Source organism: Ischnura elegans, chromosome 1 (genome assembly GCF_921293095.1).
Source record: "Ischnura elegans chromosome 1, ioIscEleg1.1, whole genome shotgun sequence".
Lineage (NCBI taxonomy): Eukaryota > Metazoa > Arthropoda > Insecta > Odonata > Coenagrionidae > Ischnura > Ischnura elegans.
The window spans coordinates 79,641,333-79,658,889 of NC_060246.1; the positions used below are offsets into that span (position 1 = coordinate 79,641,333).

At 36.6% G+C, this 17,557-nt stretch overlaps 1 protein-coding gene across 1 annotated transcript in view; it reads left to right on the forward strand.

The window, feature by feature from the left end:
* LOC124164077 (dnaJ homolog subfamily C member 13) overlaps positions 1–17,198 on the forward strand; it is a 64,045-nt gene extending 46,847 nt beyond the window's left edge. Inside the window, exons 30-38 of the mRNA XM_046541253.1 lie at positions 1,953–2,151; positions 2,758–3,087; positions 6,395–6,552; positions 8,012–8,199; positions 9,123–9,366; positions 13,059–13,283; positions 14,101–14,268; positions 14,839–15,076; positions 16,969–17,198. Of these exons, the coding sequence (XP_046397209.1) occupies positions 1,953–2,151; positions 2,758–3,087; positions 6,395–6,552; positions 8,012–8,199; positions 9,123–9,366; positions 13,059–13,283; positions 14,101–14,268; positions 14,839–15,076; positions 16,969–17,075 (1,857 nt within the window). The 3' untranslated portion in view covers positions 17,076–17,198. The remainder of the gene's footprint in view (positions 1–1,952; positions 2,152–2,757; positions 3,088–6,394; positions 6,553–8,011; positions 8,200–9,122; positions 9,367–13,058; positions 13,284–14,100; positions 14,269–14,838; positions 15,077–16,968) is intronic.
* Positions 17,199–17,557: the final 359 nt, after the last annotated feature.

Genomic DNA, 17,557 nt, shown 5'->3' on the forward strand with positions numbered 1-17,557 from the left:
ATTTCCATTACGCTAAGGACCTGATTTTTCAAAAATCATCTTCAGGTGCTATTATGAGGGTTATTGCTACTGAAAATTATATTGGTGTCAAAACCTGCGGTTTAAAAAATTCGAATGAGTGTGTACATTGCTGGACTAAATGGTGGATATAAGAAATTGGAAATGCGTATAAGTGAAGAGTGCTGAAGGAGAGGTCGAGGGGAAGGAGCATGCTCCCTCCGTCTTTCAAGCTACGAGCGAAGGAGCAAGGGAAGATCAGGTCCAACCTTGCATGTGACGTAGTTGCCTTCAAAGCGAAGGGGCGAAGATGCAGCAATGTGATATACGGAGTTTGCATTGCTTGAAGTTTCCAGTCCGTCTTGTCTTGTCTGAATGCACTCATGCTATGCTTAAAAAACTTAAATACTGTCAGATATGCATCGCGTTAAGTGCCATTTTTTTATATACCTCGTGCGTGTCATACAATCACACAATTGCCGAAAGCTATCAAGATATCTTCGAGCTCAGTAGGTGACTCATCCTAGCATTTGGCCTCCAGAAAGTGGGAGAATTGAAGCTGGTAGACCGAAAAAGGTCAGTTAGTGAGATGGGGTAGGGATGAAACACGTTTCCATTGTTCCAGTGTAACTTGATATTTTCCTTTGAGGCAAGTGATTTATGGTCCGCGAGGTCTCAGAAAGGAAGAAAAAGGCAGAGGCATTGACTGATAGAGGTCCAAGTGTGGTTCTGTGAAATCTACGACATGATTATCATCCTACGGCGCTGAGATTCCCCCGATTGTTGTCCTATCTCTTGGGAAGATTCATGCTATGTGATGCTATGTGCCTGTCGTGTTTTGCCTTAAAATTTTCCACGGCTGCAATTCTACTGCAATACTCCTACAAGAGCGTTTAAACAAAATTTTTCATGAGTAGGACAATTATCGTAGAGGAACAGCTTATGCAAAGAGGGGATAGGGACTCTTTCTACGCATTCTAATGGACGTTGAATTCACGAAAGCATTGATTTAACATTTTGGATTCAGATTCTATTTCTTCAATGAATTTGGATCTGAAGTATAAGGTGAAGGGCATTAACTGTGGATATTTGGATTCGAAGTATCCGATCCGACTATACCTAGTAAGCATCATAAGGTTAAGGCTACAAATGAATACCTTCTTATCTCCGACTGCCATACATATCGTGTAAATTTAGCTGAAAAAATGCCGTGTAAATTTTTAGTGTTGAAAGAGGAAAATTTGATAACTGATAACTGTCGAAAGTCCAGGCACATGTCTGCAACACCGTGCGATAGGATTAAAAAAATGCTGCAAAATTTTTTTTCTTTGGCTCCGATGCTCAATATAGGGGTGCGCCTCTTACACGCGCTTCTACGGTAATTGATCATTTAAATAACTACAGTGGAGCCTTAGCCTTTCATTCCTGCAATGATTATTTTTCCTAATGTGATAAACTGATTCAAGTTTCATAAAAGTTCAGCATTGAATTAAGTAACTATGCTATGTCGTTTATTGTGTACAGAAACATATTACCACATTGATCATTTGCAAAGCTCAGTCTGACATCTTAATTAATATCTGACTAAGAATCTGGAAATGAGGCTAATTTTAATGTTTTAATATTATGTCTTTTAATTAGCTAATTATCAAGCTTTTATAAATGAAAGTTGTAAGGAAATGCTGGTTGAATACCAGTGCAAAATTTCAACTGTGATTACATGATATAGTTCCGGCCAACTTGGAGATCACAATTGATCGTCATCTTCTAGTTTACTTTAAGGGTCAAAACTTGGATGGTTAGAATGTGAAAAGTGTTGAATTCATTTTTCTTATTCCAGGTACTTTGAATTTGTGATATTTTTTGGAAGTTTTACTACACAATTATCGCAGATGTATCTTTTCCATCTTGTGTTTTTTGTCGTGTGCTAACTTAGGTTTTCTTTTTAATCTCAGAATCCTAAAGGCCTAACCATAGATCTTCTTGAGTTCATAAGGAAAAAGAGTCAATTAGAACAAACAAGTAAACCTGTTGATGGTTCATTAATTGAACTCGATACTGATGCTGTAACAGAAGCTGAAGGTGAAGCTGAAAGAGTACAACAAGTGATCATGGCACTTAGAGCACTAGAAAATGTCATTAAGAATAATCCAGGTGAGTGTCTTTTTATCAGAGATCATTTTTCTTATAAGAGTTTGGAGGGTGAAAGCTGTGGAACCAAGCAAATGTTTTGGCCAAAAGTGGTCGTTGTAAAAGTTTCTATTCAGAAGCATTGTTGGTAGCCCTTAAATAATTCATAAATCTGTTCAAAAAGAGTACTTGCTCCTGTTTTGATTTGAATTTTAATTTTATACCTAATTTGGAAATTCATTAAAGTATTAACTTTATTCACTACTTATTTTGTTGTATTTAAAATATTTGATTTGCCAAGTACAAAAATTTGTATATACATAGTTAACTAGAAATAATGAAGAAAATGAACTCGTTGGAGCCTAGTATGACATTTAATTGAATTAAATATGAGCAATAATTCAATATGCATTTGATCTTTTTATCAGTTAATGCACATCAGTGAACTGATGTTTATTTTACATTGCCTCATATTAATATGCCTACTTACTGTTTTGAGCTAGTATTTACCCCGTCACCATATTGATTTCATGAGTATTTTTCAAATGGAAAGTAAATTTATGTATAATTATAAATTAGGTAATGTAAAAATAGAATTTCTGTACTTAAAAAAGTTGTTTGTCTTGATAGGTGTGGATATTCAATGCATTGGTCACTTCAACTTACTCTTCTCACTGCTACGACCTGAGGAACTTAGTCCTGGGGTTGGGTGGTGTAAGTGTCGCCCTGAAGTGCAGTCTGGGGCCCTTGGGGTTTTGGCTATTTCTTCAAGAAATCAACAGTGTGTGGAGGACATAGCAGCTAATGGAGCGTACATCCTTCCTCATCTGCTGATGGCAATTCATTGTTTACCCATTGGATCTCAGGGATCAGCAGGAGGTGCTGCAATCATGGTTGCCTTAGACACTTTCCATGCCCTTATGTCGAACCCGAAGATTGTAAAAGAAGCTCTTGCCCGAGGTAAGTGACTTGCAGTACTGTCCATATCAGCTATTGCTAGAATTATGTATGCATAAATTATTCTAATTAATCAAGTACAGTGAGTCCTCGTTTAACGTTGTCGATTTGTCCCTGAAAAACTCGACGTTAAGCGAAACAACATTAAACGATGCAGTGTTTCCCATAAGAAACAGTGTAAAAAATTTAAATTGGTTCCTAACAATCCATTTATTCGTAAAGAATCCAGAATTTCCCAGGCGAGAATCCAAGGAGGCCAATTATCGAAGCCGTAACTTTTAAGCAGACTTCGTGACCAATCGGGAGACACCTGAACCAGGCCAAAGATATACATTAGAAGGACAAATGAAAAAAAAATGTCACTCAGAAGCATGAGGATGAAGGGCGAGTCACTTTTCGTGATGATATGAATTCTTTAACCCGGCAGAAAATCGCGAGAAACATTTATTACCGATTATTCACTTCAGCATGATTACGATTCATGCACAGCGCAACGATAAAAGTTAGGGAATAAGGCATTATAAAATGTAATATACAAACTAAGTTGAGAAAGTATTTTAATGGCAAAACAGCGATATTTTCAGTAAGAACAGAAGAAATTTTAATTGTAAAAACTCGACCTAAAAACCTAAAGCTCGACCGATCTCTCCAGCAGTTCCACCTTCTTTAATTCTTTTAATAATAACAAGTTTTTGTTCTAATATCGCCGTTTTTTCTTCACGTCTGAAGAACCACCAGTATAGCCACTCCTCTTCGTGGACATTTTTTTCGGTTGGAATCAGAAAAATATGTGGATAATGGGTAGATGAGGCAATAATTATTCACTTAAAATGCATATATTACTTAAGTTACCCACGCCAACCTTTTCTGTCAAACTAAAATTATCAATCGCATTAATATAGTAATATTTACTATACATCAGATGCGCTTGCGTCCTATTCTCCATTCATTTTTTTTTTTCGTCGCGCATAATTTGAACAACGTTATCGCGAAGCAATAACGACGTTAAATGATCAAGGGTTTCAATTATTGGACAACGTTATCGTGAAACAACGATAAACGGGACAACGTTAAACGAGGACACACTGTACATTAATATTTTTATGGTTTACTTTTTAGTATTATCTAAGTGGGGTTATTTCATTTTTGATCTTGGTGGTATTTTTAAAGAAACATTTAGTGTCACTGTTACCTGTATTCATCCATTTCTTGTGATTTAAAATTTGACTTTTGAACTTAAGTATTTGAAGTATATTGAGTAAAGCCTCTGTACAATAAGCCCCCTTGCTGTGAACGTTTAGAATAACCTCCCTATTTCAAAGTCATAGCCCTGATCCCAAACCCTCTGTAATGTTCTGTAACATTCTGAATGTTTGTATTCCCCTGCCAATAGGCAATCTGCATATCACGTTTATAGCAAAACCCTCTACATCGAAGTCGTGGTTTTTCTGATCTTAAAAATTTGGGTAGTATGCAGGTTTTACTGTATTTGAATAAGTTTTTCAAAACTAAACTTGTTTTTTACTCCTTTTTGTTGCAAGAATCGTTATTGCAATAATTGCGGCATAACAAGTGGTTGGCAGTGCACTGTCATAAGGCCTATGATTAACATGTAAAAAAATATGGATATGGCGAGACCAAGAAGTCTGTGCCACAGCACTCTACATGCACTTATTGTTATCAGGTATATCCCTTTAGAGTGTTGCCTAGCTAGCAAACTTGGAAGTCAGCAAGGGTCACTCATTTTACTGGTGACAGCGGAAATAATAACTCCGAAAACAAGAGTACGATGTTTATTTTGCCAGACCCTGAATGCCTTAGCATGATGAATTCAATAAACATAACCATGGGCACAACTGAACTGAATGACCAACTGGCTTTTGGGCATGGAATATTTATGAGAGATCTGCATCATTAGGGCCAACAAATCTTTGCATGAGAAGATTCAGTGTATACAATAGGCTGCTTGTCTTTGATCAGGGCCAGAGCTCACGGAGGCTTCATGTTGAATTGATTGATGCCACTCGGGGCTGATGGATGTCATGCAGGAACTGGTTAGAAATCTTGCCACAAACTAATGTATTCTTGCTGTATTGTTATATAGTAAACAAAAAGTTGGAATGCAAGATATTATGCTGTGAATTGTCCTAGCATTACCTTAGTATCAATAACTTGTGTAAGCCACTAACATCAAGCCTGCTCCTCAGTGTTACTGCCTCTGAATTATATTCAAATCCACTCTGTAGTGCTTACTAAGTCATCTCATCACTTGGAAATTAATTTAGAGATGGGTCAGTTCTGGTACCCGGTTTTCGGTGCTGCCAGTTCTTGGCCTGTGGAACCTTTATTGTGAACCAATCGCATAAAGCCGAATTTTTGGAACCAGCTCAGGACAGTGGCAATGTAAGGGCTCTGATCTAACAATGACAATGCACTTTCAACTTTCTAAACCTGACACGGGAAAAGATGGAGGGGGTTTCACGACAATGTAATTTCCCATGCTTAAGACGAAGCCTATAGTATTACTATAGCGACGAAGCCAGCCAATGAGGTTGGGGGGAACAAACTCCCTCTCCCACTCTCATCTTTTTCCCATTCTCCTCCCACTGATAGCTAGGCCTAACAAAAGAAGAAAGTAAAATGGGAGCGCACGGACTGTACTCAAGGCCGTTAATCACATAAATGCTTGGACATAACTGGCTTTAGGTGTAGTAGATCTGACACACATCTTGTATTTTTAGTTTAATAAACAGATAATACAAAACATAATCGTTAATGCCTGCTCAGCAGAGCTTCTCCCTTGAGAAATATCTGTCATAATACCGAGTGTACACAGTGGAAGAAATTTTTATACCTCGCTAAATCCGATTTATTTTACATGTAAAACATAGGTCATTTGGTGGTACAAAGACTATCACTCGCTGAAATGCGATTCTCGTAAAATGCCATTCTCGCAAAACCGGGCTTCCACTGTATCATGCGACATGAAATTACATGGTTTTTGTATGCAAGCGCTAATTTTGTTCTGCAATATTTAATTTGCAAAAGAGTATACAAATATGCAAGTTAAGGCAAATGCAGATAGTGCTCCTCTGTGAAATAGCACTAATATGAAATAAAAGGAATAAATAAGGAATGAATTTGGTAATTGAGGGGCTTCATCCTTCATCCTTGTATATAACGAGCATTTGACATTGCGAATGATTTTATGGGGAAAATGAAATTCAGGGGATCATGTAAAAAAATCATTTGATTTATTATGCATAGTTGAATGCTATGTATTAAAATTTTTGAAATATTACTTTTACAGGAGCAATCATTTATCTTTTGGCCATATTTTGTGATGTTGCTCGTGGCACTGCAAGATCTGGTGGTGTCATTGGTCGTGCTGGTGCAAGCATTACTCTTCGGGAGAAAGCCGCTGAACTTTTAGGGAAAATGAGTGCTGACAAATTGGTTGGAGGAAAGGCAAGTGGGAGGTCAAAATATTAATGAAAAGTATTGATTAACCCTTATACTTACGTATTGTTCTCCTATGTTGTATAATTTTGTATATATTGTATAATCGGCTTAACCCTTAACTATGTACTGGTGCAGGGTGACGGCAGATCCCCAGGCTAGTATATTTGTTGTTTACTTCCAGTGTGATTTGGCAACATTGCCTAGCTACTTAGTAGCTTCAAGTCTACTCCCCCCCCTCCCACCAAACTGGTTTTTTGCAGTCTATCTCACCGTTGTGAAGTGTAAACATTGCGCAAAGTGATCTTGGGACTCGGTATGTCCCCATGCCCCTAGTTTCTATATAGATACCTCGGTTTTTTGCATTGAAGTAACTACTATTGTGAAGTGAAGTGGTGTTTATTAATTTATTTTGCATTTTGTTATAATGATTGAATTATGAGTTCCCAGGACCTGAATGAAGAGAAAATTAAATATGATTTTGCGTTTTCACAAAAAAATGCAAGTTTTTTTTCTAAAAATGTGAAAAAATATCAAATATTGAAAATATCAAAATCTAATGATCTGCAACTGTTGGAAACAATTTAAACTTTCAAAAATGCATGGTGGTTTTGGCAAAACATCAGTAGTTATTAGGAAATTAAACAAATAATTTGGGGATCTGGTATGTCTCCACGCCAGTACTAATGTCTCAAAAAATCGTGCCAGTAATTAAGGGTTAAAGTACCTAATTGAAATGTTCAAATGTGAATCCAAATGAGAGTAGTATTTATGTTTAGTTTAAAAAATGTGTTTCAAAATTTTTCATGCTCCAGCTTGTTTTAATGAATGCAGTATTGTGATATGTGTAATTATCAATGCTGTTTCATTTGTAGTAGTTTGCCTTAGCACTAAATTTAACTGCCTTTACTTACTACAGTGAATATTATTATTTACTTATACCAGTTCCATAACTGATTGTATATGTATTCATTTTCTTTAAAATATCAAAAAAATGGAATAAATTCAAAGTTAAATATGTGATTATTTATCAGTTTAGGGAATTCAATTCCAGTTAAGTATTTTCATTTTAGAAATAACATAATTATTTTTTGTCTAAAATCAGAATTATAGGAACAAATTTCATTTTATGATATTAAATCCAAGAAACTGGTTCAGCTAGTCTTGTCCGTATTAGGACCTGCTTGTCATGAAATGCATTAAGAAGGTTATCAAGGGGCTGAAAATATTTTTATCACATTTACAATTTAGTGAGGTGCATTTATACAGACAAATCTTAGATTTCTCCTGTATTTTTTGTGGATAAGTATTAAGTAAAAAGTAACTTTCTATTGATAAGTATATCAAGTCTTCTTCTCATCAATTATAGCTTTATTATCTGCCCATGAATTTTTTTCTCTGTATCGTAACTTGTGTAGCTTGTTAAACCTTGTTATTTCTTTGAGCTAACTGTATTTTTTTTAATCAGGTAAAGTTAGTGTTGGGCAAACTTCTCCCTCCTGCTCTAGCTGATTCATTTCGAGGTGACACTGGATCAACCCTTTCTGCTGCATCTTGTGTTGAAGCTTTTGAAGCACGCCATGCTAATCCTGAATTGGTTTGGGATGATGATGCAAGAAGGCAGCTCTGTTCAGCAATAGGAAATTTGGCTGAAGGGTGAGTTTTTGTCTGTGTTTATTAATAATTTGGTTGGATCCCATATGGCATTATGTATGCCTTTTTAACTGGTTTTTATGGTGCAAGATTAATTTAGCATTAACAGCATCCCTGGCATATCATATACAGTGAAACCTCGATATAACGACACCCCACGGTGCACTAATAAACACTCGCTATAGCGAATTGTCGATTTACCGGAGGTGGAGCAAATAATAGCCAATATACCTGTTGCGAACAGATATACAGGAACAGGAGTGGTGCAGCGACAGATAAACATCTATCCGATAAACGTAAGCATAAATCCAGACGAAAGGCGATGTTTTTTTGCATCACTAAATTTCCTTACTCAAATAACGACTAACTATTCAAACAATTTATAAGTGCTGCACTGAATAAAAATCATGCAAAGCACTGTTTCGTCAATCATTATATTTATCCAACGACAGTTTACCACATAAATTTGAGACTGAGCACTCCATTAACTTCATTTCTAACAGATCGCTAGCAATTACAGAGGTTAAGGAGTCTTGATGAAAGTCTTCAGGTGGTGAAACCCTCGCTATGGCGAGAGCCAACACCGAAAGGGTCTCGTAAAAACGAATTTTTTAACACGCTTATTATAGGATCAATTGACGGTGCATCGGCTATCTCTCGTAATAGCGGGGGTGTCGCTATAGCCCATACTCGCTTTAACGAGGTTCCACTGTAGTAAATTCAAATTCATGAAAATCATAAATCATCTCTTATTGGAAATCTATTGATTTTATTTGTAAAATTGTCATGTTTGGCCATTAGGATACTGCTGCTTTAGCAGTATTCTTTTATCTCCAATTTGTAGAGGAGATTACTATGTTCATGCTCTTTGTTTGCATCAGTTGAGGAATCCTATTTTTCTGTTACCTATTTCATTGATCCTGAAGGCACTACAAAGCTCAGAGAGAAAACTTGTCAACTATATGGAGACTGCCTGAGGAAAGTGTTTTGATTGAGATGCTTGGTGGCTCGTCGATGGTTGGTGGTACTGGAGAAGCTGTCGTTGGTGGAGTGTATCTTCGTCTCTATGTTGCAAATCCAAATTGGCAACTCCGTCGACCCAGGGAGTTCCTTACTGAGCTGCTTGATACTTGCCTTGGAATCATGAGCCGTGATCCTAAGACAGTTGATGTGAGTTGATATTCTTTGTGTTCAAGTTTATTCAGTCATTTCGAGATTGTCAAGTGTATGTGTGGTTTTTGGTATGTGCATGATGAAGGGTCCAATACTGTTGACTCTCCAGAGTGTAATGATACCATTATGTAGTAGACCAACAGTATTTCACCGGATTGAATAATACCTTTAATATATGAGTCTAATTTGTTGGCTGCGGTAGCAGCATGGTTAAGTCCTTGCCTGTCAAACAAGGAGTCGCGGGTTCAAGTCCTGCCTGGGTAGGTTGGCCCCATAGAGGTTCTGGAGAGGGCATTAATGATACCTCCAAGTGCTGGCAAGTGAAGCCAGGGGGGTGTGGTATTTTAGCCCGTCCACCATATTGGGTTACCACAAGTAAGGTAGAAATACATGGGCCTTTATGGCATATGCATTGAAGGAAAACTCACTATTTTCCCTAATGGCAGCTTGAAAAAGCCGTTCCAATCCATGAGCGGAAAATATCAGTTTAATATTTGTCTGGAATATATTCGTATTTTGGCTAAAAAAGTTAGTTCAACCAAGGTGCAGAAAATTAAAAATGAGATGCGAGACAAGTCACTTTCAGCAATAGCAGCTAATCGTTGGCTGAAAGCTGAAGAATAACTGATGAATTTGTGTGCGCCACTAAATGTATTGAAAAAAACTTATGCAAACTGTGCCACAAGTAAAATAAAATGGTTAAATAAGTATTTGAAATCTAAAGCACACACATGGGTCATGAAGATAGACGCCATCTGAATACAATCCAAAGCTGCCTTTAAACAGCAACTAGCTGATGCCCTTAACTTTTAGCGTACCTCTAATAAATTATAGTAGTCCAAAAAGAAGCATGCAGAACACAATGCACAATACTCATAATTTTTACAGTAACAAAGGAAGGGAATTGAATATATAAAAGAATATTTCAAGGCTTCTTGAAGAGATAGGTTTATTGTTACGTAATAAAACAATTTTTCGAAAAAACAAAAGTATATACAATAATTGCATCAAAATCAGCCACAGTGACAAGTAACTCCAGAGTAATAGGTTATCCATTCCAAAAACATTATGTTGTGACAGCTAATACAGCATTCTATGAAATAATTTCCTACAATTGGCTGAAACAAAGATAGTATCATTTCTTAATAAAAAATCATTAATTAATGTACTACGATCCATATTCGATAAGGTATGAATATCCATAAGGTGCAAAATATGCCCTCTGGAAACTGAAAAAGCACATGTGCCTGCAAAAGGCAGAAAAGGTAAGCCTTTAAGTTACCTTTTGAATCTTAATGTGCCATGCATATCTGTACACCAAATGTACCCAAAATCTGCACACAGAAAGTGTTCTATGAAGCACTAAATTCACTCAAAAATCTCGATACTTCAATTACGAATTTGTACCACAATTCTACACTATTGGTGTACCATTATTTCAATTCTCAGAAAATTTCTTCTTCGCAGTAATTAGGCTGATGAAACTATGAAAACTATTGGTTAAGAATGGTTATTTTTTTTAATTTCCAATCTCATGATGACTAATAGCACCGCCCATGATAAAATTCAATGTAATGTAATATATTTTTAGCACTGCTAACGATAATCAGCAAATTACCTGGAGACTTTCACAATGGAATCCTCCTTCTGCTCTTGGCACATTCTTTAGCAATTGAAATATATTAACAACAAGGTTAACCCTCCACAGCAAGCAAATGACATTGATTTCACTATTAATCGGCTATTTAACATCTTACTAATGGAAAGTTAGTCCAGGTATCTGTTTATCGGGACAGTTACTGCACCCATATTCCGAGCTGCAAACCATCTGGAAAGGTTGAATAGACATGTCATTTTCAGGTTTAAGTACTCACTATTTAACACAGATAATAATGAACTATTATGTAGATGAATTTAAGAATATTAACATACCTTCATAATGCTTTAGCAGCCTCAGATCACTGGAAATTAGGCTATTTACATGGTGTGCACGCTTACAAAAACCGAACTAGTGAGCTAGAGGAATATGGTGGGCAAACCAATGCACGTTGGTAAACAGGTTTCTGCTAGCTTCACGTTTATGAACTCTCCAGAACCTCTATGGTTGGCCCTATCCAGGGCATGTGTAATTGTTAGCTTGTTGAAAACCCCTCATGTAAAAGGCCAATACAGCATACTCCTGATTATCCGGGCTATGGATGGGGAGATGTGGCACGAATAATCGGAAAACACGAATAATCCAAACTTTCAATTATATTTCATGTAATTTTCATAGTTCATGTAGACCAAACAATTTAATATTATTTTTGTACATTGTCTGTTATTTTAGGTTGCTCTCTGAAACCATTCACTGCTATCTTGTACTGACTGCGATCTTTTTAGTGGCAAAAACGTGATTGTACCCTATTCCCACTGCTCCATGTAATGCTTGGTTTCCGAAAATTTGTCTACACAGGGGAATGCCTGGCTATGACTCATGCTATCTCTACTTCCACTTCCCTCACTGCCTTCACTTCTATAATTCCCTTCCTCTCCAGTTTGGCCTTGACTAGTCACGGTGTAAATATGTCCGAGTGCGACGAAATCTCCGATTTGCGATTGGTTAAACATTGAAGAATCTTCTAAATTCAATCAAGAGTTTTTCCCGCCACTGATCATTGTCTGCATGCTAGAGCAGACGTTCAAGTAAACTTGAAATGTTCCTTATCAAAAAGTAAATAGAATAATTTCCTTTCGCAAAGAGGATTCTAATGGAAATAATTAGCCTGGCATAGCCTTGATTTAAAATGCATAAATCCTGGTGCTTTTGCATCTCATTAATTTTTTCAAAAAGATCGCGGAAAATGTCGAAGAAGCATAAAACTCATGCACGGATAAGCTGCAAAACGGATAAACTGCAGCCAGATAATCGGTAGTCTGTTGTATGTGCTGTTTTTGGTGGTGTGGGAATGAATGAAATAGATAAGTAGAGCAATCAAACTAATGAATCGAATGACAATAGCAAGCAAGCTATTGGGAATACTGATGCATAGATTTACTTCCCCACCTAATTCAGTTGTAAAACCTTCTCTCAGTTATTTATTCAATGCCATTCATCGGATGAATTCCTAAAGCAAAAAATCAAAGAATTGTGTGAATTTGAGTGGAGAGAGTGGTTCAATTATGTTTTTTTTTGCAATAGGGGCATTTTGTTTAGATTTCTTGGGTTTTGGGCATTTTTACATTTGTTAATGCTCCTCTACACATAATTCTATTATTAAGTAGCAGATTGCAAAGAGCTTATTTAACCATTGGAAGTGTGGTGTGTCCACTTATTTTTCTAATATGATATGCAGTTGCATATCTTCAGGATACTACTATTCTATACCATTCCTACTTTATACGAGAACAATCTACTTTTGAAACCTTTTGGAGTTTGATATCCTCCCTCCAGATATAATATGCTGTATTGTCACAATTGTTTTGCGTTTTGCTGTGGTCTGCAAAAATGCAGTGGTCGTGCTGGTGTCCCTGCTTGCCATTGTTGCAGCCTGCTATAAATTCTCCAATCCTCATAGCGCTATGGTATCGCAAAGTGGCCATGCAGTGGCTCTCGGTATTCTGGTTACGTAGCAATTTTAAAAAATTTCATGGTAACTTAATTGAAGATGCTTTTGTGATAATTATTTTTATTTATGTTGATGTTTCAGGTTGAGTTCCTAGATCTTTGCACAAATGCTATTGTGGCACTCCTCAAGTCCCAGCCTGCCTTGGCTGATCAAGTTCCAGCTTTAGGGCATCTACCTCGCCTATGTCAACTCATGGGAAAGTCTGCCACAGCCTTAGTTCCAAAATCTTCTTCAACCGCCATCAAAAGGGAAGACCCTGTGCCTAAGGCAGCCATCCAAATACTGCATCAGATTTCTGCATCCCAGGTATATATATACCAAGATTTTTTAAATGATTTATCCTGTTTTAAGTGAATAATCTTATAATTTTGAAATCATCTTATGTACCACTCTGCTGATGTTAAATTCAAGTGTTTTTTTTATTGAATATTCTACTTGATCAATAACTTCATTTCCATAATTAGGTTCTGTATTTATTTTCTGGTGTCAAAATTATTTGTCCCTTGTCTTGAAACCAACAGAGCATGTAATTATGTGCATAGGCCATGGAGTTAAGTATTTATGTTCTGCAAAAATTAAATTGTGCTGCAGGGAATTCTTAATGCACAATTATAGAAATGTCATTTCAGCATTTGAAGAAAGTCAAAAGCTTGGTCAAATGGTGGTAGTGGCTAATTTTAATTCATATTTCATTTTCTACTGCAAATTTTGGGTAGTGTACCTTATTTACCTTTCACCAATTATAATGTAATTATAATCATATTCCTCCTGTAATATTATGCTTCAAGTATTTTAGTTAACATTCACAGGCTTATTTTCTCATACGTTGATCAAGTTTTACACCTGTAAATGTGTGAAAAATTTAATATACTATGTAAGCAATTATGAGAACTATTCTCAAAGTGTAGTTTGGATTAATTGATTGATATTGGTTGATAAAGATGTGAGAACCCGGAAGTTGTGATGAAGCAAAGACATCAGTGGTTGCCGTGAGTAGTTTATTTTTAATTCAAAAATTGAATTTTTGTGGAAGTAATGGTTAGGAATCTTGTTTTTTTTCTGCTGTTTGATGTTCTGTTACTCTACATCATTACATATGAATTTTAAATTACTTTTATTCTAGGTGTGCATAGAAGCCCTATCCCATACAGATTGTATAGCCCCTCTGAGTGCTGCTCTGCGGTCACCAGGTTTAGTTTTAGGGGATTCCAGCGGAGGTGATGTCACAGCAGTTGCATGTGAAACCCTTTATCGCCTTTTCTCTGCTAATTTTGATGAGCTTGTACGACAGGTAAGGCTACCAACCTCTTCAAGTTTATAACATATCAAGACATTCTATTAAATTATAGTATGCACGTGTTCATCACCTTGATCGTTAAAATTATCTAAAAATCCGTAATATTTCTCCAAAAGCACTTTGCTTCCAGTTATGTTATTTCTCACTATTCTGTGCTTGCCTGCATACTGAAAATGACTTAAAGCCAAAGATGTTTCAATAAGCAGTAAATCTCAGATTTGATATGGAATTTGATGTGTGTCGAACTCCTTGGTCCAAAGGAAACTTACTCCAGGCACTCTTCTATTGAACAGATTCTGAAAAAATGTTATGAACTGAGGAAATGTGAGTGTCGGTCATTTATGCTGGGTTTTTCCTATGTTACTAAGTTTTATAACTATGGACTGCATTGAACTTATGATTTTTTGTTGATAGCTTTTTGTACTGAAATTAAAGTTTTTCTTCTAATTATTGGAAAAAATATTTTCTCCATCTCTTAGTTTTTCTTATGGATAATTGTGCTATATAATTGGCTCTGAAGGATGATGTGCATCAAATTATATTTTATTTATTTATAATTTTCAGGCTCTACATGCAGATTTAGTCCCATTCCTTTTGAGCTTATTAGAAGGTGGTGGAGGGACTCTGGTTGGTGGAGGAGCAAAAGCTCAGGTCGTAAAAGCATTAAAAGCAATGGAGCGTAGTCAGTTGCATGGGGAACGAGTGGCCAATCTACTTGCTCGATCTCCAGTATGGGCTGATTACAGGGACCAAAGACATGATCTCTTTATTTCTGGCGGGCATCAGCCTGCATATCTCACTGGTAATTATATATTTATTGCTATTGATTTATACCTGGATGGCAGTAAAGCTGTTCATTTTCTCTGTGCCCAAATTTGTGTATATCATTAGCAATTTGTCTACTAAATGGTGGTTACTGGCCAGGAAATCAAGGAATTCAGGAAAAAGTTGGGGAATTTGAAATTGGTTTGGGAAATTAGCCAAAGGTCAGGGAGCAAGACTGGGGAAAACCATGACTGCTGTGTCTTTGGATAGCCGAGACCTTGTGTCTTTTACATGGAAAGATGCTTAAATTATGCGTTTGGAATTGAAACTTCATTGTAATTGTCTGAGGTAAATGAAGGTTATGACAATACCGCATTGTGTAGCAATTAGGGATGGAAGGATCCAGGATTTTTTCGGACCCAGATTCGGATCCGATCCTTGATTTTCGGAGTCGGATCTTTTGGATCGGATATTTTTTGATCGAAATGCATTTTCAAATTCCTGACATTGAGATTCCCCCGATGATTTTCAATATCTTGGGAAGAGTCACACTATGTGCCAGTGGTATTTTGCCGTTTTGATTCTCCATGGCTGAAATTCTCCTACGTAACCACTGCGAGAACTTTCAAACAAAACTGTTCATGCGTAGGACAAGAATCGCATGCAACAGTGCATTCGAAGATAGAATCGGAACTCTTTCCACCCTTATGAGGCATTGCATTCACTGAAGCTATTATTTAAAATTTCGGATCCAGATCCTATGTCTTCCGGGACTTTGGATCCAATGTATCTGATGAAGGTCAATATCTGAGGATATTTGGATCCTAGGTATCTGATCCGACCATCCCTAGTAGCAATGTTTATGCATTATGGCCAAACTTTTATTTTATTTTCTTACTTCCAAGACATCTTGCAGAAAATTCCTTTGCTCTCTACTCACCTTTGCCATGTTTCTCTCATTGGAAATTTGGTTGCAATGCAAACTACTTTGAAAACACCTAAGAATCACAATGTGTATTTCTCTGGTCAAGCGAAGGAAGAATATTTGGTAGTGATCGAAAGGAGGATGCAAAAAAGTTTGGGCCAAAGTCTTAGAGTTTGTATGTGGGAATCTTGTTTCACCCCTACATGACCACCTAATCAGAATTAGAGCTAATTGTAAGAAAGAAGTTTTGAAGATATTGGAATACATTTTAATGACCTCCCTCATGTAGTTATCTCAATAATTTTATGATGAATCTCTTAAACTGGTGCAGCAGTTTATGCAGAGGGTGTCCACTATGGTCAATCATTGAAGTTGGTACTTATTTTTTGTCAAACATTTCACTTATCACAAAATGTAGCTTGTGCCAAATGAATAGAAATATATAACTGTTTTTTTTTAGATTAGCTAATATTCTGTTGTTGCACCAGGGCCATCTTGGAATAGGCTATGTAACCCAATATCATCTTTTTAACATTATTTCTCCAGCTCATCAGGAGATGAAGGTTTTTTCTCAGTCAAATGTATGCTTGTCTTAATATGCCACAGAGATAAGTGGACTAGTAAATTTGTTAAATTGATACGAAAATTTCTTCAAAGTTGGTTAAAATTGCAGTTTTTCAAATAAAGTTAGTTGGGATCTAAAGTTTCACTTTGAAATAATTTCATTAAACCATTCTTTAATCTATGTTCTGGCTACAAACTCAAATCTGTGTAAAAATAAGGTGTACCTTGCACAGAATTTTGGTTTGGTGTAATGGACCACATTTTATTATTTTTCGCATATATGGGCCTTGTTTTATATGCTTAACTCTTTATGAGGTCTGAAGTGGCATGGAATGGCCCATGTTTAATGGAATCGACCCCACTCGTAGCATAATTCCTAGAAATTTTTGTGGATACTTTCTCTTTTGCTAAAAGTTAATTTTACTATTTTCTTAACATAGGAGCTCCACCTGGAGTTGCTGGCTATTTGACCCAGGGAACTACAAAAACTCTGCCTGATGCTCCCCCACCTCTAGACACCAGAGATGATGACAACAATTCTATCTGATGGCGGAGCACAACGGTGATTTTGACTTTTTCAGAATTACCAACCATAGGTGCTACGTAAACTTTTGGCTGCAAATAATTCTTCTGGAACCATTTTATAAACCAGTGTTGTGAGGTGGAATGGCCAAGCTGTGTAAAAATCTGGTGAAGTTATTTTTATTTGATCGTCTCCTCTGAAGAATAATGATGTGGCTGATACATTTGGATGTTTGAAATATCAGGGAAATGCTTTCAAGTTACTAGTCAAGGAAGTGAAATTAAGGTTCAGTGGAAGTGAGAAAAATTCTGTTAGAACTTGAAGAGGTGACAGGGTATTCGCATGTGAAGATTTAAACTACGTTCTTCCTGACGTGTGATGAGATGTCGTACAAATGCAGTGCATTATTCCTTAAGTTTGAATTTTAAATTCATGTGTGGAAAGGAAACTACCTATGATTTTCCTCTTCAGTGGAAACAGTTTGAGGCATAGGAAATGACATGCTT